Source organism: Panthera pardus, unplaced genomic scaffold, assembly GCF_024362965.1.
Source record: "Panthera pardus isolate Hobbes unplaced genomic scaffold, ASM2436296v1 HiC_scaffold_20, whole genome shotgun sequence".
In the NCBI taxonomy this organism is placed as follows: Eukaryota; Metazoa; Chordata; class Mammalia; order Carnivora; family Felidae; genus Panthera; species Panthera pardus.
In genome coordinates this window covers 40,213,331-40,234,140 of record NW_026526766.1, presented here as the reverse complement: position 1 = coordinate 40,234,140, position 20,810 = coordinate 40,213,331, and the positions used below count along the sequence as shown (strand labels likewise).

At 40.6% G+C, this 20,810-nt stretch overlaps 1 protein-coding gene across 1 annotated transcript in view; it reads left to right on the top strand.

Annotated features, from left to right (window-relative positions):
* Positions 1 to 20,810, top strand: part of TTC39B (tetratricopeptide repeat domain 39B) — a 129,978-nt gene that overhangs the window by 31,046 nt on the left and 78,122 nt on the right. Inside the window, 1 exon segment of the mRNA XM_019415453.2 lies at positions 1,785 to 1,819. Within this exon segment, the coding sequence (XP_019270998.2) occupies positions 1,785 to 1,819 (35 nt within the window).

The following is a 20,810-nucleotide window of genomic DNA, read 5'->3' as shown; positions in this document are numbered from 1 at the left end:
TCCCAATGTGGATTAGCGGGTTGGGGAATCCAGAGTCTGACCTTCTGCCACTACTTGCAACGTTGCATCTTCTTAGTATTTACACGTTTCCCCCCCCCCCCCCCCCCCTTTCCTGCCTAAATGTAGAGCTCAGGTAGCCCTCTTTCCTCATTTCTGCATCAGAGCTCTAAATGAGGTGATGTGATCAGTGCCTTGACAGTCTGAACTCCGTTTACGCACTCGTTAGGCAACATGTATTTGTTGAGCAGCTACTGTGCCCAGCCCTGGTGATTTTTCTGTAGACGTGATAAATAAGAACCTGCCCTGATGGAGGCAGCCTGTAACCAAGTAAGTAAACAAAATGATCGCAGATTATGATAAATGTAATGAGTGAAATAAATCAGATGATGAGAAACTATGAGCTGCTATTCTTAGTAATTTTAATCAGGGTCATTAGAGACAGTCTCTTTGTGAGCTGAAAACTGAAGGATGGGAATGCGTCAGCCACGGGAAGAGTCGAGCAAAGAGCCTTCTGGGAAGGAGAGAGCAATGAAGAGAGATGTAGGAGGGGTTTGGCTTGTTCAAGGACCACAAAGACAGGCCTGCACATGAAATGGAGGGAGCCAGGGTGCAGGTGGGTAGAGAGGTGGCCAGAGGGAGGTAGAGTTGCTCAAGGCTCTGTTGATCATGGGAAGGAGTTTGGTTGATTCTAAGTACAATAAAGCTTGTAAAAAGGTCTACGACAGTGGGATGGCAAGAGCTTATTAAAGGAAGAGAAAGAAAAGAATATAGTTGTGTGGAGGCTCGATTGGAGGGTATCAAGTGTAGGAGTGGGGAGACCAGTGAAGTCCTTGTGCTCGGATTATGGTGATGGTGGCGTGGATGCAGGGAGAAAGATGCTTTGACAGTTGGACTAGATGGGCCCCTGGGTGGCTCAGTCCGTTAAACATGCGACCCTTGATTTTGGCTCAGGTCATGATCTCACGGTTCATGAGATTGAGCCCCAAGTCGGGCTCTGTGCTGACAGCGTGGAGCCTCCTTGGGATTCTCTCTCTTCCTCTCTCTCTCTGCCCCTCCATGGCTTGCTCTCTCTCTCAGAATAAATAAGTAAACTTAAAAAAGAAAATTGGACTGGGTTATGTTGGGTCCCACGTATTTGGATGAGGAGCTGGTTTGATTTTTGTAAGCTTTATATGTATGTACATTTGTGAGTGGATGTGTATTTGTGAGTGTGTGTGTATGACTGAGTTTATGAGTGTGTTAGTGTGTATGAGTGTGAGGTGTGTGTGTGTGTGTACACACCTGCACTTGGGTTTTTCTCCTGTTGTAGCTTTTGAACGGGCAGACCAGTGGCATGAAGGAAAGGGCTGTCTTTTGTGGACACATTAACTGGGGGAGAAAAGGTGATGGCAGGAAGACCAGCTAGAAGGTTCATGAAGCTAGATGTGAAAGGAAGGTCCGGGGGATGCTAACAGCCACGGAGCAAGAAAAGACGAAATTGGGCAAGTCCAGTTTGTTTTATTCTGCGTGTGGTATGAATGAGACTGAGGAAGGAGACACAACGCTGTTAAAGAAATCACACTCTTCAAACTGGTCCCATTTGATTGCTAGTTTTACTAGTCTTAATTATTTAAAAAAAAGATTAACCCTCACCTAAATTCAGTTGCTTGATTTCTCTAGAAGACAGTCCCTTAGTGGGAGTTGAGTGACTCTACTGCATCCCATCCCAGCCACCCGCTGCCCCTGCATATACACACATAGTCTTGATTCTTGAGAAACTCACTGTATTTTTTGTTCCCCTCCAGGACATCTTTGAAGATGCATTGGAAACCATCTCTATGTAAGTAGTAACACAATAAGAAGTATGTAGTAAATAAAACTGGACGGTTTTCTTATATAAAATGTAAATATTTCATTCTGACTTTTTTGGGGGAGTTGTGACTACTGCCAGAAAGAAATACTTCTCTGTAATTCAAGAGTTAGGATGTATTTATTAATACGTAAGAAAGGATCTGTCCAGGGGCACCTGGGTGGCTCAGTCAGTTAAGTGCCTGACTTCGGCTCAGGTCATGATCTCACAGTTCGTGAGTTCAAGCCCCACATCGGGCTCTGTACTGACAGCTCAGAGCCTGGAGCCTGCTTTGGAGTCTGTGTCTCCCTCTCTGTCTCTCTGACCCTCCCCAGCTCACACTGTCTGTCTCTCTCTCTCTCAAAAATAAATAAACATTAAAAAAAACAAAAAAGGATCTGTCTAAAGTTACTAGCAAGTATATTTTTGAGTATTATTTCTTATAACCTTAATTAAACTAAAATAAAAAATTGTTTTCCAAAAAATTTAATTTTGTTTATACCTAACCTTTTATATCTTGCCCATATTTTTTTTACACGAGTAACCTCATATTGCAGAATTTTGCTTTTGGTTTGCACTTAATTTTATTGCAAGCATTTCCTGTGAGTTTACATAGTTTTTGTAATGATTTTATATGCTATCCTATTAGATCAAGTGGAACACCACAATTACTCATTTCTCCACTGTTAGACATTTAGATTATTAACCAATTTAAAAACTTAAAACTAGGTAATGAATATTTTCATGTATTTCGCTTTGTCATATTGTTGAATTACCTCCAAAGATTCTGTGAAGATGAACTTCACAGATCTAGGATTACTGGATTACAAGGGATGGAGATTTTTATTGCTCTTTATACAATATATTTCAAATTGCCTTTCTGCATTAACCAGCTCAGGCCACCGTAACAAAGCGACACAGACTGGGTGGCTTACACAATAGAAATGTATTTTCTCATAGCTCTGGAGGCTGGAAGTCTGAGCTCAGGGTGCCGACACAGTCAGGTTCCAGTGAGAACACTCCTCCTGGCTCGTAGGTGGCTGCTTTCTCTTGATGTCTTCACACAACAGACAGACGTCTCCTATATAGGTACTAATCCCATCACGAGAGTACTGCTCTCAGGACCCTGTATACACCTAATTATCTCCCATAGGCCTCATCTGCAAACACCATCACGTTGGAGGTAAGGGCTTCAACAGCTGTATTTGGGGGACGCAGTTTAGTCCGTAGCACTTTCAAAAGGGTTTTATCAGTTTATGTGGCCACCAATACTGTGTAAGTGAAGCGGTTTCTTTTGACTAGACTTTCCATAGAGCATCACCACCACTGGGTACTGTTTGAAATGGTTTTGTTAGTCAGATATTATCTAACAGCTTATGTTTTTAAACTTTTTCTTTAGTGCTCGCTTTGGCAGCACATATACTAAACTTTATTACCATTGTTCACGTTGCAGTTCCTTTTATATGAATTCTAGTTTTCTTTCACATGCTTAACTTTTTTTTCTCACTGTTTCTCTTATGTAACTTATGACCTGTAAAACATATATACTCTTTAATTTTCTGTTATATTTGCTTCAGATATCTCCCCAGTTGTTTTTTCTTTATGTTAGTTAAACATTTTTTATGTTGTCCAAATGTTTTAATGTTTATACTATTGAATGTTTGTTTATGTGGTTTAAAAAGAAAAAAACTGACTTGTGATTAGGACTGAAAAAAAATAACCTCTTTATTTTGGAACAATTTGTGAAGACGGTACAGAGAATATTTGAAGATGACTTGAATTGTTAATGTATATTGCAAATTCTAGAGCAACCACTAAAAAAAAAAAAGAGATATATGTAAGAAAGGAGATAAAATGAAATTATATAAAATAATTAAAATCACAGAAGGCAGAAAAAGAGTAAAAAACAAAAATATGAACAAAGAACAAGGGCAACAAATAGGAAACCAAAGAATACCGTAGGTATTAATCCAACTATATCAATAATCACTTTGAGTATCAGTGGTGTATATATGCCAATTAAAAGACCAAGATTGCCAGCATGGATCGAAAAGTATGTATCAATGACTTTAAACATAAAGACACATCTAGATTAAAAGTAAATGGATGGAGGGGCACCTGGGTGGCTCAGCTGGTTTAGCATCTGACTTCGGCTCAGGTCATGATCTCACGTTTCGTGGGTTCAAGCTTGGTGTTGGGCTCTGAGCTGACAGCTCGGAGCCTGGAGCCTGCTTTAGATTCTGTGTCTGTCTGCCTCTCTCTCTCTCTCTCTCTCTCTCTCTCTCTCTCTCTCCCCCCCCCCCCACTTGTTCTCTCTCTCTCTCTCTCTCTCTCTCTCAAAAATAAACATTAAAGCAAAGTAAATGGATGGAGAAAAATATACCATGCTGACTCTAATCAAAAGAAAGCAGGAGTAGCTCTATTAATTTCAGACAGAACAGGCTTCAAAGTAAGGAAAGTTATTACAGATAAAGGACATTACATAATGATAGAAGGATCCATTCTCCAGGAAGACATAACAGTTCTTTTTTTTTTTTTAATTTTTTAAAAATGTTTATTTATTTTTGAGAGAGACAGAGACAGAATGTGAGTGGGTCAGGGACAGAAAGAGAGGGAGACACAGAATCAGAAGCAGGCTCCAGGCTCTGAGCTGTCAGCACAGAGCCTGATGTGGGGCTCGAACTCAAACTGTGAGATCATGACCTGAGCCGAAGTCAGATGCTCAACCGACTGAGCCACCCCGGCGCCCCAACATAACAGTTCTTAATGTGTGTGTATGCATCTAACAACAGAGCATCAAAGTACATGAGCAAAAACTAACAGATGTGGCTGTTATCGTAATTGATGACTTCAACACACTTGTCAGAAATGGACAGATCCAGCTGGCTGAAAATGAGTAAGGAAATAGTTGAACTAAAAACAAAAAGCAAACAAAAACCCCTGAACTTAACCCAACTGTATTTAATTTAGACCCCTGCGTCGTGCCAACCCTAAAATTGCTAACCTACCCTTCCAACACCATTTGCTGTCTGTGAAAGAAAGAAAATTTATGTATGATGCTTCCTTTGTGAAATAGTAAATTCATTAGAATAATGGTGCTCTGTTTCTGGGCTTTCTGTTTTGTTCCTTTGATCTGTATGTCCGTGTTTGCATAAAAATTACTCATTCATTCAACTGTTTCAGGTGTTTCATTGTTAGTATGACTGGTTCTTAGAACAGCAGTATCCCAACAATGACCCTGTGATGGAGATGTTTTTGATTCGTCACTATCAGAAACGTTTTGTGTACTTTTAAAACGTGTGTGTGTGTGTGTGTGTGTGTGTGTGTGTGTGTGTGTGTGTGTCTGCTCCTACTGTCAACTGTGTTATAATTTTTCACATCCTGAAAACAATAGTTTTTTTTTTTTTTAATGTTTTTATTAATTTATTTTTGAGACAGAGACAGAGCATGAGCAGGGGAGGGGCACAGAGAGAGGGAGACACAGAATCTAAAGCAGGCTCGAGGCTCTGAGCTGTCAGCACAGAGCCTCATAAGGGGTTCGAACTCATGGACTGCGAGATCATGACCTGAGCTGAAGTCGGATGCTCCACCGACTGAGCTACCCAGGCGCCCCTGAAAACAATAGTTGTTGTTGTTTTTTTTTTTTTTTTTAATACTACCTCACTTCCTAAGTTTCTCACATTTTATTTTCCATTCATTGCCTCTTTCAGGCTCTTTTCAGCTATATACATCTGCCATCATTTCCTGTTTCTTTTTTTTCTTAGAGAGAGAGAGAGAGAGAGAGAGAGAGAGAGAGAATGAGAATATATCTCAAGGAAGCGCTTCGCCCAGCACAGAGCCCGACATAGGGCTTAATCTCGCAACTGTGAGATCATGACCTGAAATCAAGAGTCAGACACTTAACTTAGCCACTCGTGCACCCTTCTTTTTTCTTTTAATTTTTACTTCCCTGTCCTGCTCACGTTAGCAAACTTGCAGGTTTAACCATTTTAGAATTTATCTTGTTCTTTTAGATTGCTGGTCTGCATTGTTTCTTGTGTCCCTTAAGACTGTCTCTTTAACAGTTTTGTGTTTCCTTTTCAATGTTGCCAAAATGTCCCTCCCTGGTACATGTTCTTGTAAGTAGCAACATATTATAGTAATGTATCACCAAATGCATTATACTAATACAGTACATTATCTCATAGAGAGCCTCACCTCCTTGACATAGAGTCCAAAGCCAGAATGCGTAGCCAAAGTAGATATTAGAGTTCACGTTCTAATAATCTTGCCTTTTGCTTGTAGTAGTGGCCTCCATCCAGAGTCTGTTTATAATTAATTTTTACCTGATTCTAATAAATTTTGCTTTTTGGCATAATTTTGCCAGAGCTCTGGAAGGTGTTGTGAGGGGGGTAGTTTAGAAGTCAGTTTGTTGATAGTGACAAAAAATGGCAGTGAAAGAAGAAAGAAAATATGGCATATGGTCATGGAACTCCAGAGCACAGCCACCTGGTTTTACTTTTCTTAGGTATTCAAAACGAGATGTCCCTTTCTGGAGAGACAGGCCCTCAGATTTGGTAGGCTAACCTGAGTTTCATTCCCAGCCTGCCACTTACTGCCTGAGAGGCCTGGGACTAGCTTCTCTGAGTGTCAGTTTCTTTCATCCTTGCCTACATTTATTGGGAAGATAAAATAAAATTCATTTAAATGCGGTAATGGGAGTAAAGCACATAGTAGGTGCTCAGCAAATATCGGTACCTTACTATTTCCCCCACCCTCAACCCTGATTTGCTGTTCGGTCTCCAGTGAGAAAATCATGTTCATAATTCTGTCTCTGAGACATTGGGAAAAGGTTAAATTTAATCTAGTACGTTCCATTTAAAAAGGTGGAGTGTCACATATTGGGTCACGTATGTTGAGGAAATTTTAGAATGAGTAGAAATGTTTTAAAATGACATTTTGAAAGTTAGTAGGATAGACTTCATTCGCAGGGAAACCTCACTTGGATGGGATCCTTTTATTTCCTCAACATAGAGTGTGGTGTTTCTGTACCCAGATCTCCTGCGTTACTGATCTTTTTTGAAATAAAAAAAAATATTGCAGAAGTAGTCCACTATTCGATCCTTTTCTTTTAGCAGATTATTTTCCCTGTGATTACAAATATGAGTTAATTGTAAACAATTCTTCAGTTTTTTTTGTATGCGAACTTTTAGTTATTTCAGTTTTTCTTGAATTTGTGATGCCATGACATTCCTTCTGCGACCTTCTAGCCGTTAAGCTCAGTAGAGCTCTTTTCCCGCCTGCTGAGTGAACCACATGTTTTGTTTTATGTTTCTAGTGCCAACAGTGATGCTTCAACTTCTCTGTAGCAAGAGATGGTCCCCATGCCAACCTGATGATTAATTTATTCCTGTGAATATTTTTGCCCGAATTTCCAGTGAACAGATGCAGGCTAAGAGATGAGAGAGGCCTTCAGTTATTTCCACAAAAGAAAACTATTTTCTGCTCTCCTTTTCTGCTTAATAGATTTACCACCACAGACTTAGATTTTCCTGCTTCCGAATCTTTGTGGTAACAACTGCGTTATTTTAACTGACTCTGTTGGGAAGTTACTAGGTTTGCAAACTGTTAGATCATACAAACATCTCCACCGTTTAGAACTGAAGGGAAAATGAGAGGCTTTTTTTCCCCTTTAACTGTTAGTGACACATCAAAGAGGTCCTTTTTAAAAATTAGAATTGTGGGGGCGCCTGGGTGGCTCGGTCGGTTAAGCATCCGACTTCGGCTCAGGTCATGATCTCACGGTCCATGAGTTCGAGCCCCGCGTCGGGCTCTGTGCTGACAGCTCAGAGCCTGGAGCCTGTTTCAGATTCTGTGTCTCCCTCTCTCTCTGCCCCTCCCCCGTTCATGCTCTGTCTCTCTCTGTCTCAAAAATAAATAAACGTTAAAAAAAAAAATTAAAAAAAAATAAAAAAAATAAAAATTAGAATTGTGTATGAACTTTCCGACCTGCTGGGCGTAAGGAGCTGACCTCTCAGGGAGGGACTGTCAGTTAGACCCATGTTCTGATCCATAGGAATATGCCAGGGGTTTAGCCGTGCTGCAGTCTCTCGCCTCCTGATTGAACAGTTCCCTGCTGGCGTGTGCCTCGTGGTTCTCTGATGACCAGCATTCTTCTCTCCCAGTGTTGGTGCACAGCTGTCGTCTCTGACAATACAGTGGTGGGTGCAAGAAGGGTCTGTGTGTAAATTGACTGCAATGTGGCACGTGAAGAATAAATAGAATGTTTCAGGTTCCAGAAGAGAGCGAGAGCTAGCTCTCTTCTGGTTGGGAGGCGGAAGCCTGGCACTGGCGTTGAGTTTCGAGGGATGCCAGGGTTACCTGACACACCTGTGGACAAAACGAGGTCGGGTCACCGAGGATCCCTGGCCTCTGTCAAGTGGAGACCGTGGATGAACCACATGGGATCACTGCGACTTGGTAGTGCTTTTGATGAACCTCCTTCTCATAAAAACCACTAGTGGGCAATGAAACAACCGTCTGATTAACTGGAGGGCCCAGGTCAGGTACTAGTTAATTAAGACTTTCTTTTTTATTCAAAGACGGTGAGAACAGGTGCAGGTTTAATATGTTCTCAGCAGTGATCTCTTATATTCCATAGCCTCGTATTACCTTTTTGAATTTATCCTTACCGAGAAATCTGTATGTGTTGAATCGAGTCCTGAGACCGTGTGAATGCAGTGGCGATGGATGTGTTTATGTGCAAGAACTGTGAATTTTTATCCTTACCTCCAGACATTGAAGTAGGCAGACATTTTTAACCAAGTGGTAAGAAGCTTATGGTGGAAATAAAAATATTCTGTAGCATAGCATTTTAAGGGACTTTTTCCTTCTTCCTTCTTTACACCTTTTCTTTTGAACTGTAAATTGTAGATTATAATGAGATAAAGTTTTTAAGTCCATTTTTTTTTTTTTTTATGAGGTTGGATCCACTAATTATTATACAATAGTTTGCTCTGTTTTAAGGTCATTTTGGGTGAAAGTCAGCAAATGCTAGCCGCAGAACATCTAGTTAATGTTTTTCTTCATAGTGGTTAAATTATAAATAGTAACTCCAGGCAGAGTCGGATTTCCTTTCGTTTTTCTCTGATTTTGTTTGGCCCAACTCTCCCGTCTGGGTGATCTAATTATTGCTTAGGTTGGGAGAGGGACTCTTTCCATACCCCCACACCTGGTTTTTTTCAACCAGGTTGACTATTACCTTATTAGATCTAAGATGGCATTTATGTCATTATCTTATATGCCACTGAGGAAGAAAACACAAGAATTTTACAGGAGACCTTGCATAAAGGAAGGAAAAAATAAACCTGTAATGCAGGAGGACATGGTAAGGAAGATTGTGTATTTCAGTTTTGGTGCTAGGTAGGGAGGGAAAAGAAAAACCTCTCATGAGATTCTCTGCCCGGATCATTTCTTTTTTAAACAGCCCCATTACAATGCTAATTTATATCCCATAAAATTCCTGTTTTAAGTATATAACTCAATTAAGTGTCGTATAATTATAGAAGTATACCACCATCATTGTAATCTAATTGTAAAGCACTTTATATAACCTGAATAGACACCTGTGCCCCCTTTACAGTCACGGCCCATTCCTGCCCCCGCACCTAGGCAATCACTAATCTAATTTCTGTCTCTAGATTTGTCTCTATAGATGCCTCATATAAACAGAATCACACAATACATGTTCTTTGGTGTTTGGGTTTTGAAACTCCTTCATGTTGTACCCTGTCAGTATTTCATTCTTTTTTATGGCCGAATAATACTCAGATGTATGGATATTCCCTGTATTGTTTATCCATTCACAAGTTGATGGACATTCAGATTGTTTCTAGTTGTTGGCTACAGTAAATAATGCCATGAATAACTGTGTACAAGTCTCTTGCGGACATATTTTTGCAGTTCTCTGGCATGACTATCTAGGAGTGGAATTGATGGGTTCTATGGTATGCCCGTGTTTACCTTTTTAACGCTCTTAATTTGAATAGCAATCTAGTTTGTGGTCTGAATATTAGTTATCAGTGTGATCCAAACGACTTCAAGCAGGTAATTTCATTTTAAGTGGATCAGCTTGGTGGTGCCCTCAAGTGATTGGCCGAAGCAAATGTACATCCTCTCTCTGAGAACTTTGATCTAGGCCAGTCAGAGCTGCTGTTGGGTCAGCAGGGTGGCTCAGTCGGTTAAGCACCTGACTCTGGGTTTCGACTCAGGTCATGATCTCATGGTTTGTGGGTTTGAGCCCCGTGTCCGGCTGTGTGCTGAATGTGGAGCCCGCTTGGGATTCTCTCTCCCTCTTTCTCTGTTGCTCCCCCACTCATTCTCTCTCTCACTCTCTCTCTCAATAAATAAATAAACTTACAGAAAATTTTTTTGAAATAGTTGCTGTCAATTTTAAGATGCATCCTGGTTTCAGGCATATTATGTGATGAAAATTTATGTGTCAGAGTTAATGAAATACAATAAATGGAAATAAAATTCCCCCCAGAAGCCCAGACTGAACAGTATCCTTAGTGTCTTTCCCCTGTGTTGTTACTACTTGAATTGCCCTTCTTTGCATTTTCTTTTGTACTGTTAGGTGTCCTTTAATGGCCTGTTATTATATTGGGAACTTCCAAGATGAGTGTATATGTACATTTTCAGTTAAGGTACATACATTCTTTTTTTTTTTTTTTTTAATGTTTATTTATTTTTGAGAGAGAGAGACAGAGCATGAGTGGGGGGGAGGGGCAGAGAGAGAGGGAGACACAGAATCTGAAGCAGGCTCCAGGCTCTGAGCTGTCAGCACAGAGCCCGATGTGGGGCTCGAACCCACGAACCGTGAGATCATGACCTGAGCTGAAGTTGGATGCTTAACCGACTGAGCCACCCAGGTGCCCCAAGGTACATATATTCTGTAAAAGCTCCCTTTCACTCTGAGGAGGATTGACAGGATGACATAGTTTAAAGGAAAGCTTCTTAAGCATCCCTTTGGTCCATTTGTCTTCATCTTACCAAGGAGGCCCGGGGGCCAGGGGAAGACTTGGTGTTCTTATGGCAGAATGACTGAATGATGAACCCCTGTGGTTGCCACTGTGGTTGCCCCTTCCGCAGACTCAGGAGCCTTTCTGTCACTCAAACCAGCTAGCAATGCCCAGGTTGTGTTTGAAAGCCAGAGGCACACTGCTCCCAGTGCTGCGTTCCTCACCTCCTTCATCATTGCCCTTCTCGACATGGCAACTGCTCTGTGATGCTCTGTCTGGGATGATTTTGATAGATGTAATGGGAAATAGGTCCAGTCATTTCTTATGTGATCCCTCGGATGTTTCACAGACACCTTAGTTTACATGTTGCAGACTGAACTCATGATAGTCACCTGCCTTCTCCATCCGAAACCTTCTCCTCTCCTTGTCTCCTATCTTCTTTCACTTGGTCAAGCCAGATACTTGGGAGACATCTTTGGTTCCTTCTCTTTCCCGTAACTTCCGTGATTCCAGGTCTGATGATGTCTACCTCCAAATTTATTTCCCGTCTGTTCACCCCTTGCTCCCTCTCCTTTCTGTTTCATTAGCTCGAGGTAGTCTCAGGTTTGCCTGAATTACTTTAAGAGCCTCCTGCTGTGTTTTCTTGCTTCCCTTATTCTCTGTCCTTCCGCCTTCCCAACTACACTCCGCTCATTCTCCACACAGAGGCCAAAGTTACCTGGTTTTTAAAAGAAATGAATTTCAAACAAAGTGGAGAGGCTAGTAAACTGAACTCACCTGTGCTCAACACGTACCTTTAACAGTTGTGAACCCAAGGCCAATTTATTTCATCTCTAATCCACCCCTGGGTTATTTGGAATCACATTCTAGAAATTATCACTTATTTCTACTTTTAAGTATTCCAGTATGTACTTCCTAAAAACAAAGATGTTCTCTTACATAATTATTGTTAGGATTTTAAGCCAGGAAATTAACATTGATGCAGAACTGTTATCTAATCTGTATGCCTTATATGGTATCCTTTAATCGAGATTTTAGTACATAAGGTAAAAGTTAGGTCTCTTTTTAAAAGCATCATGAGACTATTGCCTCACCTAAAAAAACTGACTATTCATCAAAGATACTGTCAGTGTTCAGATTTCCCTAACAGCATGTTTGTTTGAATTGGGACAGAGTGATCCTTTTAGACATGAAATTGTATGATGTCACTCCCTTGCTAAGCGTCCGTCCATGAGTGTACATGTCTCTGAGGATGAAGTGCCCAGTCTGCCTCAGTCCACAAGGCTTGACGTGGTCAGGCCGCCACACACAGATGGAAACCCGGTCCAGGGCAACCCTTGCCCTCATTCACTGCCTTCTAGCCACAAGCCCCTTTCCAGTTTTAGACTGAACAAGCCCTCCACTGCCCTAGATTTGAGCTGGTGTCTCAGATTGGAGTGACTTCCTCCTAATCCTCCCCGGGCTTCCTCCTGGCCATCCTTAGTTGTCAGCTTGAATGTCTTACTACCTTTCTTAATGACTCCAACTAAATAGGTTACTCCTCCCCCACTTCCCTGTTTTGTCATCCTGTTTGTCTCTCTCATTTCATTTGTCATGTTGTAGTTCATTGTTGCCTGCTTTTGACCGTCTGTTTCCTTTTTGACCTAAGTTCCATGAGGATGGGACTGGTCTGTTCTGCTCCTCATGGTGTGCCCTGTACCTAACACCATGCTTGGCGTGTAGTAAATGCTCAATTTGTATTTGTTGATTTAATGAATTTCTTGAATTAATGTATTAATTGGAAAATGTAGATGAGTATTCAAAGTAGAGTGCAAAGAGTTTTAGTGCATTAAAAAAATCCCATCATCATTTATTGAGAACTTACCAGCTACTGGGCACAACGATAATTGCTGTAATCGTTCAGAGGGAGAGTGAGTTAAAGGAGTTTTGGGGATGTGTATGTTTCTTTTTTAATGATGATTAATTACAGCTGGTTGGTTGCTCAACCCAAATAAGTACATAATTAGGTAATGTCCAATTGTTTGGGCATAGTGAGCATTATCCAGGATGGTTGGTGTCTCTGCCATTTCTCAACTAGGGGCTGACTCACTTCTCTTCTGAAGTGTATGTAAATGAGCTCAAAATGCTTAGGGGTATAGGGAGCTGGACTGCCTTTTGTTAACTTTCTACCATCTTTTATTTGCCTTGTTTTCTGATACCTTCATCCATCTCGATAAAAATAGCCTCCTAAAATGACTAATAAAACACTCAGAATGCAGATACTTCAGAACTTTGCCTTTGAAAAAAATTTTTTAAGCGTTTATTTTTGAGAGAGAGAGAGAGAGAGAGAGTGAGCAAGCATGAACACGGGAAGAACAGAGAGAGAGGGAGACACAGAATCCAAAGCAGGCTCCAGGCTCAGAGCTGTCAGCACAGAGCCTGATGTGGGACTCAAACTCACGGACTGTGAGATCATGACCTGAGCAGAAGTTGGATGCTTAGGCACCCAGGCTCCCCGAGAACTTTGCCTTTTGAAATGTGTCAGACGTCTCCACTGCTTACGTGCTGAAAATTAATCAGTCTCTCTGGTTTTCCCTCTCTCCCCTTCTTCCCACTGCATGTTTGTAGAGCATCATGGGTAGAACTCCTCAAAGGGGGAGTGATATTTGCATTGGGTACATTTATGTATCATGTGCAGTTGAGTATAATGTATGATACACATTTAATATACAGTCTAAAGACTTAGCCACTAACAAATCTAAAGGTCTCTGAAACTGCTTAAAACTGAAGAGGTTCTGGGGATTTGTGTATGATTTTTATTGTCATGTAAAGTGACTTTTGTGTTATTTATTTTATTTTTATTGTCCAGAGTGAAAGTATTCAGATCAGCAGGGAGTATCTTTTTACCTGTAAGCAGAATGTTACAGCTAGAACTCAAAATGTGTTAAAGCTCCATGTAACTCTGGTGAATTAACATTTTTTAGAGGTATACGTATAGTTTTATCTCCCCTGTAGGCAATACAGTTATGAGCTTTTAGTTTCTATTTTGGTAGTAAGAATGTTTTCTATAAGGGTAGCTTGACTTTATCTTTATGCAGTTAAAAAAAACAAAACTGTGTGTGTGTGTGTGTTAAGTTCTATATGTCAGATCCCCCATTTATTTAAGAGATTCTTTGTCATTTAAAGTTTGCCTGCAATTTAAAAGAAATTACACTAATAACGTATTATTTGCTTTGATTAAAATAATTCCGTGTAGTTACTACAAGAAAATTAATTCCAAGATCAACTCTTTAAAGCATGTATATTTTGAAAGAGCATTTTCAATGTCCCAGTGCAATTTTATTGTTTAAATACACAGATGGATTCTTATATTTTCAGAACTTAGTCACTAATATAGCATAAGGATGCATTTTCAGACAAGTCAGTGTAAGTAAAAAAAATATTCGGTAATGTATGTCTTTAACCTATGAAGGCATTTACTTGAATGCATTTTATAAAACAGCAAAGTGTAAAGTGGATATAGTGTGACCTCCATGTCAGTTAATTAATGTACAATGTCACATTGGGAGCACGGCTGTTTTTGTAAAACCAGTGTTGCTGACAGTTAGAAGAAATTTTGATAGAACTATTTTCATGCTGCCTCACAATGGCTACTTCAAGACCTAAAAGCATTTTTCAAAAAAGTGAAAAAGTAAAGAAGACATTTAGTTAACTCTCACAGATATTTGAGAAATAAAGAGCAGCTGCTACCCTTGACTGTTTCCCCATTTTCCCATTTCCAAGATGTACCTTATCAGACCAAGGATAAGGGGAACATGCCTGGTTTGGATAACTTAACAAATGTTTGCCAAGCACATTCTCTACATTAGGCGGTCGGTTAGTTTGTGCGGTCAGACTCGATGTAGGCAACGTGGGTATAGGTGGGGGCGTCCAGGAAGTTTCCAGTCTCCCTCCTTCACATCATCTGTTCTCTGTCCGAGTTTTGGTGTTGATGCTAGTACAGAGGCTGAAGTATGGAGGGACATGGTGTGGGGACGTACATATAGCCTCACATGGTTCTTCGTAATAAAGAAAAGCATTGGGGGTTTTATGCTTTAACTATTCAAAGCAAGTGAGGGCAAGTGACTCTGTATTCTCTAGGTTGGAAAGTATGTTTTAAGCCTGACACCAATAGGAAAAGAGGGATAGTTTTGACCAATATGACAAAACTCAGTTAAAGAGAATTAACTGGGAAAATATTTTGAGCGCATATGGAAGAGGGTTAATCCCAAAAAACAAAACAAGAAAGAAAACATTTTGATGGCACACATTGCAGAGGGATGTTACTGAAACAGAAGAAATACAGGTCTTCAAGGCTACTGTGTTTGTTTTCTGTGGCTACTGTAACACTGTAGGTACTGTAACCACAAACAGTGGTTTAAACAATAGATGTTTATTTTCTTAGAGTTCTACAGGTCAGAAGTCTGAAATGGCTTCTCACTGAATCAAACCCATGGTATGGCCATGACTCTGCTCCCTGAGAGACTGCAGGAGAGAATCCACTTTATCGCCTACGTCCAGCCTCTATGGGTGCATTTCTTGTGTCACTTGGCTCACGGTCCTTTCCTCCAACTTGAAAGTCAGCTAGTTTCAAATTGCTCTGCTTCCAACAGTCACAACATCTGCCTTCTATGTCAGATAGATCTCTGCCTCCCTGTTACAAAGATATGTGTGATTGCTTTTGGAGCACTCTCGGTTAATCCAGGATAATCTCCCCATCTGAAGATCTTTAATTTCATTACACCTGCAAAATCTCTTTTCTCATGTAAGGTAACATTCACAGGTTCTGGGGATTAGGACCTGGACATCTTTGGGGGCCATTATTGGGTTTAACACAGCTAAAAATAGCACATCTGGTTGAACAATACACACACCCAATTATTTTGTTTGGGTTTGGATATCTGAACATGATGGGATTATAGGGTATTTATAATTTCCAAAAAAATCCCTTAGGGGCACCTGGGTGGCACAGTCAGTTGAGCATCCGACTTTGGCTCAGGTCATGATCTCATGGTTCATGGGTTTGAGCCCCGCACCAGGTTCTCTGCTGTCAGTGCAGAGCCCGCTTCAGAGCCTCTGTTCCCCTCTCTCTGTCCCTCCCCAACTTGTGTGCTCGCTCGCTCTCTCTCAGAAATAAACAATGAGGGGCGCCTGGGTGGCTCAGTCGGTTAAACGTCCGACTTCAGCTCAGGTCACGATCTCGCAGTCCATGAGTTCAAGCCCCGCGTCGGGCTCTGTGCTGACAGCTCAGAGCCTGGAGCCTGTTTCGAATTCTGTGTCTCCCTCTCTCTGACCCTCCCCTGTTCATGCTCTGTCTCTCTCTGTCTCAAAAATAAATAAACGTTAAAAAAAAAAAATTTAACAAAAAGAAAAAAAAGAAATAATGAAAAAAAAGTTTAGGTTTACAGAAAAGTCAAGAGGATAGTACAGAGAATTTCCATATACCCTACACCCAGTTTTCTCCCATTAGCGACATCTCAACATTGGTATCATAACTTATTTTAATGAGTGAACCAGTGTTAATACAGTATCACTAACTAAAGTCCATACTTTATTCAGATTTACGTAGTTTTTTTTTTTTTTAATTTTTTTTTTTAACGTTTATTTTTGAGACAGAGAGAGACAGAGCATGGACGGGGGAGGGGCAGAGAGAGAGGGAGACACAGAATCTGAAGCAGGCTCCAGGCTCTGAGCCATCAGCCCAGAGCCCGATGCGGGGCTCGAACTCACGGACCGCGAGATCGTGACCTGAGCTGAAGTCAGACGCTTAACCGACTGAGCCACCCAGGCGCCCCAGATTTACGTAGTTTTTACAAAATTGGTTGTGATGATTTTTCAGACTTTTCTTTCTTTTTGATGACCTTTGGCATTTTTGAGGAGTATTTGCAGGATGGCCCGCATTGGAATTTGTTTGGTGGTTTTCTCATGGTGAAACTGGGGTTATGGATTTTTGGGAGGAGGACTACAGAGATAAAGTGTCATTTTTATCATATCATTTCAAGGGTACATGCGATCAACATGATTTATCAGTATTGATGTTGACCTTGATCACCTAGAGAATGACATAATTTGTTTGGATGGGTGGTGTTTTGTTTTTTTCCTTAGAATGCATCATTACGGTCACGTCAGATTCACGTCAAATTGTTATTTCTTCTCAAAGGAGTCTTTTAGCTTTTATGAGATTTTGAGCATAGCTACATTAATTTTACATTGAAGATTTAAAAAAAAAGTTTATTATTTAGAGAGAGGACACGAGCAGGGGAAGGGTGGAGAGAAAGAACCACAAGCAGACTCCACACCACCAGCACAGAGCTCAAACCCACAAACCATGAGATCATGACCTGAGCTGAAACCAAGAGTCGGATGCTCAACTGACTGAGCCACCCAGATTCTGCTACACTGAAAATTTCTTAGAAACGTGGTAACTCACAATTTTAGGGATGTCTGAAATTACCTGGGTGGTTTGCTTTTTGTGATTTCTCAAAGATGATGTTCAGATTCACGCTAGATCCATTATTTTCTTAGCTGTTGCACATTATTCACAAAAATATAGCTGGACTTAAATCTTCTGGTATAGGAAAACAGAATATTAGGTAAAAAGATATTCATGTTGATGGGAAAATGTAGGTGTGAAATACACTGTACTTACTAATAATTCTATAGTTGGGCTTGCCACTCCTGGAGAAACCCTGACCTCCGCAAGACCAAGTCTCTTGAATGTTTTTCTAAGGTGTCTTGTAGTTGTCCTGTGAACACAGTACCTGACACACATGTTATCATTTGCTGCATATCTGGCTTCCCTGCTGGACCGAGAGCTCCAAGGAGCAGGGACCATGTGTGTTCTCACTACTGGGTCCCCTGTGCCCGGCACATAGCAGGCATACAGTATATGTTGACTGACTGTCAGTGCATATGTTAACTCTTTTGAGCACTTTTAGGAACGGGTCACATGTATGGGTAAATAATCATAACATAAAGCCATGTGGAAAAGGTAGTATGTAAATACATGTAAAACAATAGTATTAAAACCGTATATGTATATATAGGGAGGAAAAAGACTAGAAATAAATATTACAAAATATTAACAATGGTCATCTGTGGGTTATGAGATTATGGCTGTGATTATTTCTTCTTTGTTTTCCATTTCTTTAAAAGGAGTTTATTATTTTATAATCAGGAAATACCTGATACTTTTGTAATCAGTGGAAATGGGGAGCCCATCATGAGAAATGGTTCAATTCTAATATGTGAAAGGGCACCTAAAGCAAGACAAGAAAGTTGCAAAGTCACTGGCCATCTCTAAGCCTACATTTTTTTTTTCTTAGTTTCATCAGAACCAGGTCAAATATTGTTTAATATTAATTTTAAAATGCCATTTAGAGCTACACTGGCATGACTGTTATGTCATATGTGTATTTCACTGTGCTAATTTAACTTTTGTACATTTAACCTGTTAAGATTAAAAACCTCAGAGAATTTGATTTTTCCTTATTTTAGTGTTTTAAAAGAGTTCATGGGATACAGAAGTTAACTCTAACCTGGGCATATCTGCCTGCTCTTAACATTTTCTTTAAGATGAAAAACAGAATTCATTTTATTTCTCAACTGGCCCTGGATGGAGATGAATCCTTGGATTAGGTGAAAAATCATTAAGAGACCCAGGAGGATTGATAAATCCATGCCATTTGTGTTTGTCTTGCTGTTGCTCTAGGATAATTGCACGGTGATGGATCAGAATTAGGCTGCAGCGGGGACTGGGGGAAAAATCTCCCGGCATTCCTTCCCGCAGAAGCGTCAGCCACGGCTGCGAGTGTAGCTGCCACTTTAACTGACATGTCTTAAATTCTGCTCTGGGAAGCTTGGGATGCTGTCTGCCCCCCTCCGCAACTCCTTTTCTTATGACCGTTAATTGAGAGTCTCACTGGAGACCAAGAAATAAAAGAGAAACTGAGGATTTTTGTTGGCCTTTAAATTGAGGAGTGTCTCTTCTTTTTGTTTGCCTTAAAAAATCTGGTAGAAGAGAGGGAAAGGCATCTCCACAGTGGGGCTAGATTCATTCCTCCAAAGTTACAGCTGCTCTGAATCTGTGAGTATGTTGCATTTTTAAAGCTGTTCCTGGGGGTATGATTGCAATGTTCTGTTTAGATCTGCGAGGATTCAATTTAAGGAAAGCCATGAAAATTAAAAAAACAGTTAAATCTCATCGGAGACCTGCAATTTTTGTTAGTTGACCTTGTCTTTATCGAAGGCTTCGTGTCAAGCCTGCCAGGACGCACCCCCCTACCCTCCTTTTTTCGGGCTTCCTGAGGGTGAGTGCCGAAATGGGAGAAAATAGTGAATCTTGCTGCTGCAGAGGATGTGGTCTTCCCGGGGTGCTGTGGCTGGTTTTAGTGCTGCTGCAAGGTGTGCACGGGGCTGCAGAACAATGGAAGGATGACGACGGCTCACTTTGGATTCACTGTGCTTGTCTTATGGCTGTTGCTGGCTTCATGATAGGGTTTTGTTTCATTAGGGTGATTAAAACCTTACAGAAAGATTAAATACGCTGGCATGCTCTCAGGGTAGCGTGGGTTGATCGAGACTTTACCTCTCACCGTGAAGCACTGCCTTAGCTTTCCCCTGTCTCTCTGGTAGTAGATTACGGGGAATGGGAGTTACCAAAGAGTGACCTTTGCATGACTACCCCTTTTCTAATTGTGCGTTTGAATTGGTGCCATTTTTTTTCTGATGACGTAGATTCTTTAGCCTAAACATCTGTCCTTAGTCATTGTGTCCCACTTTCCCCCTTTGGAATTTACTGGAGGCTAGAACTGTACCCTTGGAGAATTATTACTGGATGAATTTTGAACGTTTTGTAAAGGTAGAGCTTAAGTTGTGGTTGCCATCCAGACCCCCATAGGTTCTCGATTTGTCTTTGTTAAATGAAAAGTCTTATTATTTCAGGGATTCATATCATTTGGTTACTGATCTCATTCCTTTACCATAAAATCACATTAGCTGAAGCAGTACCTAAAAGTTGATTTGTTCACAGATCAGTAGTCAAAATAGTTTTAAACACTAACTGATAATAGTGAGATTTGTAGATGTAGAACACATTTGACTTAGGGTGACATATTGTATGAGCTTTGTGGGTATCGGTATTTTGGTTGATTTCCTGCAGTATAAAATAAATCAAGGATTTTGAAAAAGAAACTGTACCACCCAGAGATCAAACATCTGCTGTTTTTATTTTTAAACATTTTGTTATACCTAAATGTAGCAACTTTGAATTTAATTAGGTAGGATTCCTAAAAATAGGAAATTCTGCCTTTTCTAGACTTGTAAAGAACTTGCTTGCTTGCATACATGCATGCATTTGTTTGTTTATTCACTCATTCAACAAACATTTATGTTTATTGCAAAGTCCTTGCCAGGCTCTGGGGATATGATGGTGAACAAGGTATTATATCTGCCCTCATGGAGCAGATATTTTTAGCAGGGGAGGGGGTCATTCAAAAACTACCTTATTATTTCATTTCAACTGTGGTATTATTCAGCTTCTAGGTGGTTTGTGGCCAGATGTGTGTAGGACATACAAATACTTGCAACTAACTCTGCCCCAGATCTTCTGAAGCCACAGATCCTTGGTGGACTTGAGCTGGAAAGAGATTTTGAAAATAATTTAATTAGTTCAACAAGCATGTGACAGGTGCTGTGTAAGTGCTGGTTTCAGATCAGTAAATAAGAAATGGTCCCTGCTTTGGAGGCAGTCAGGTAGTCAGGCAGTCTAGGTCTAGAGTGAGGGGAAGGGGAATTGGTTACGTGAGTATATATTAGAATGTTATTGATTCATTAATTCCATAAATATTTATTGGATGTCTGCTGTGATGTTGGGTGCTGTCACAGGAACCGTGCTGGACACAGGGATGGAGTGGAGGGTATGGAAGATATGCCCTCTGCCCTCTGGAAACTCTTAAAGGGCCGTG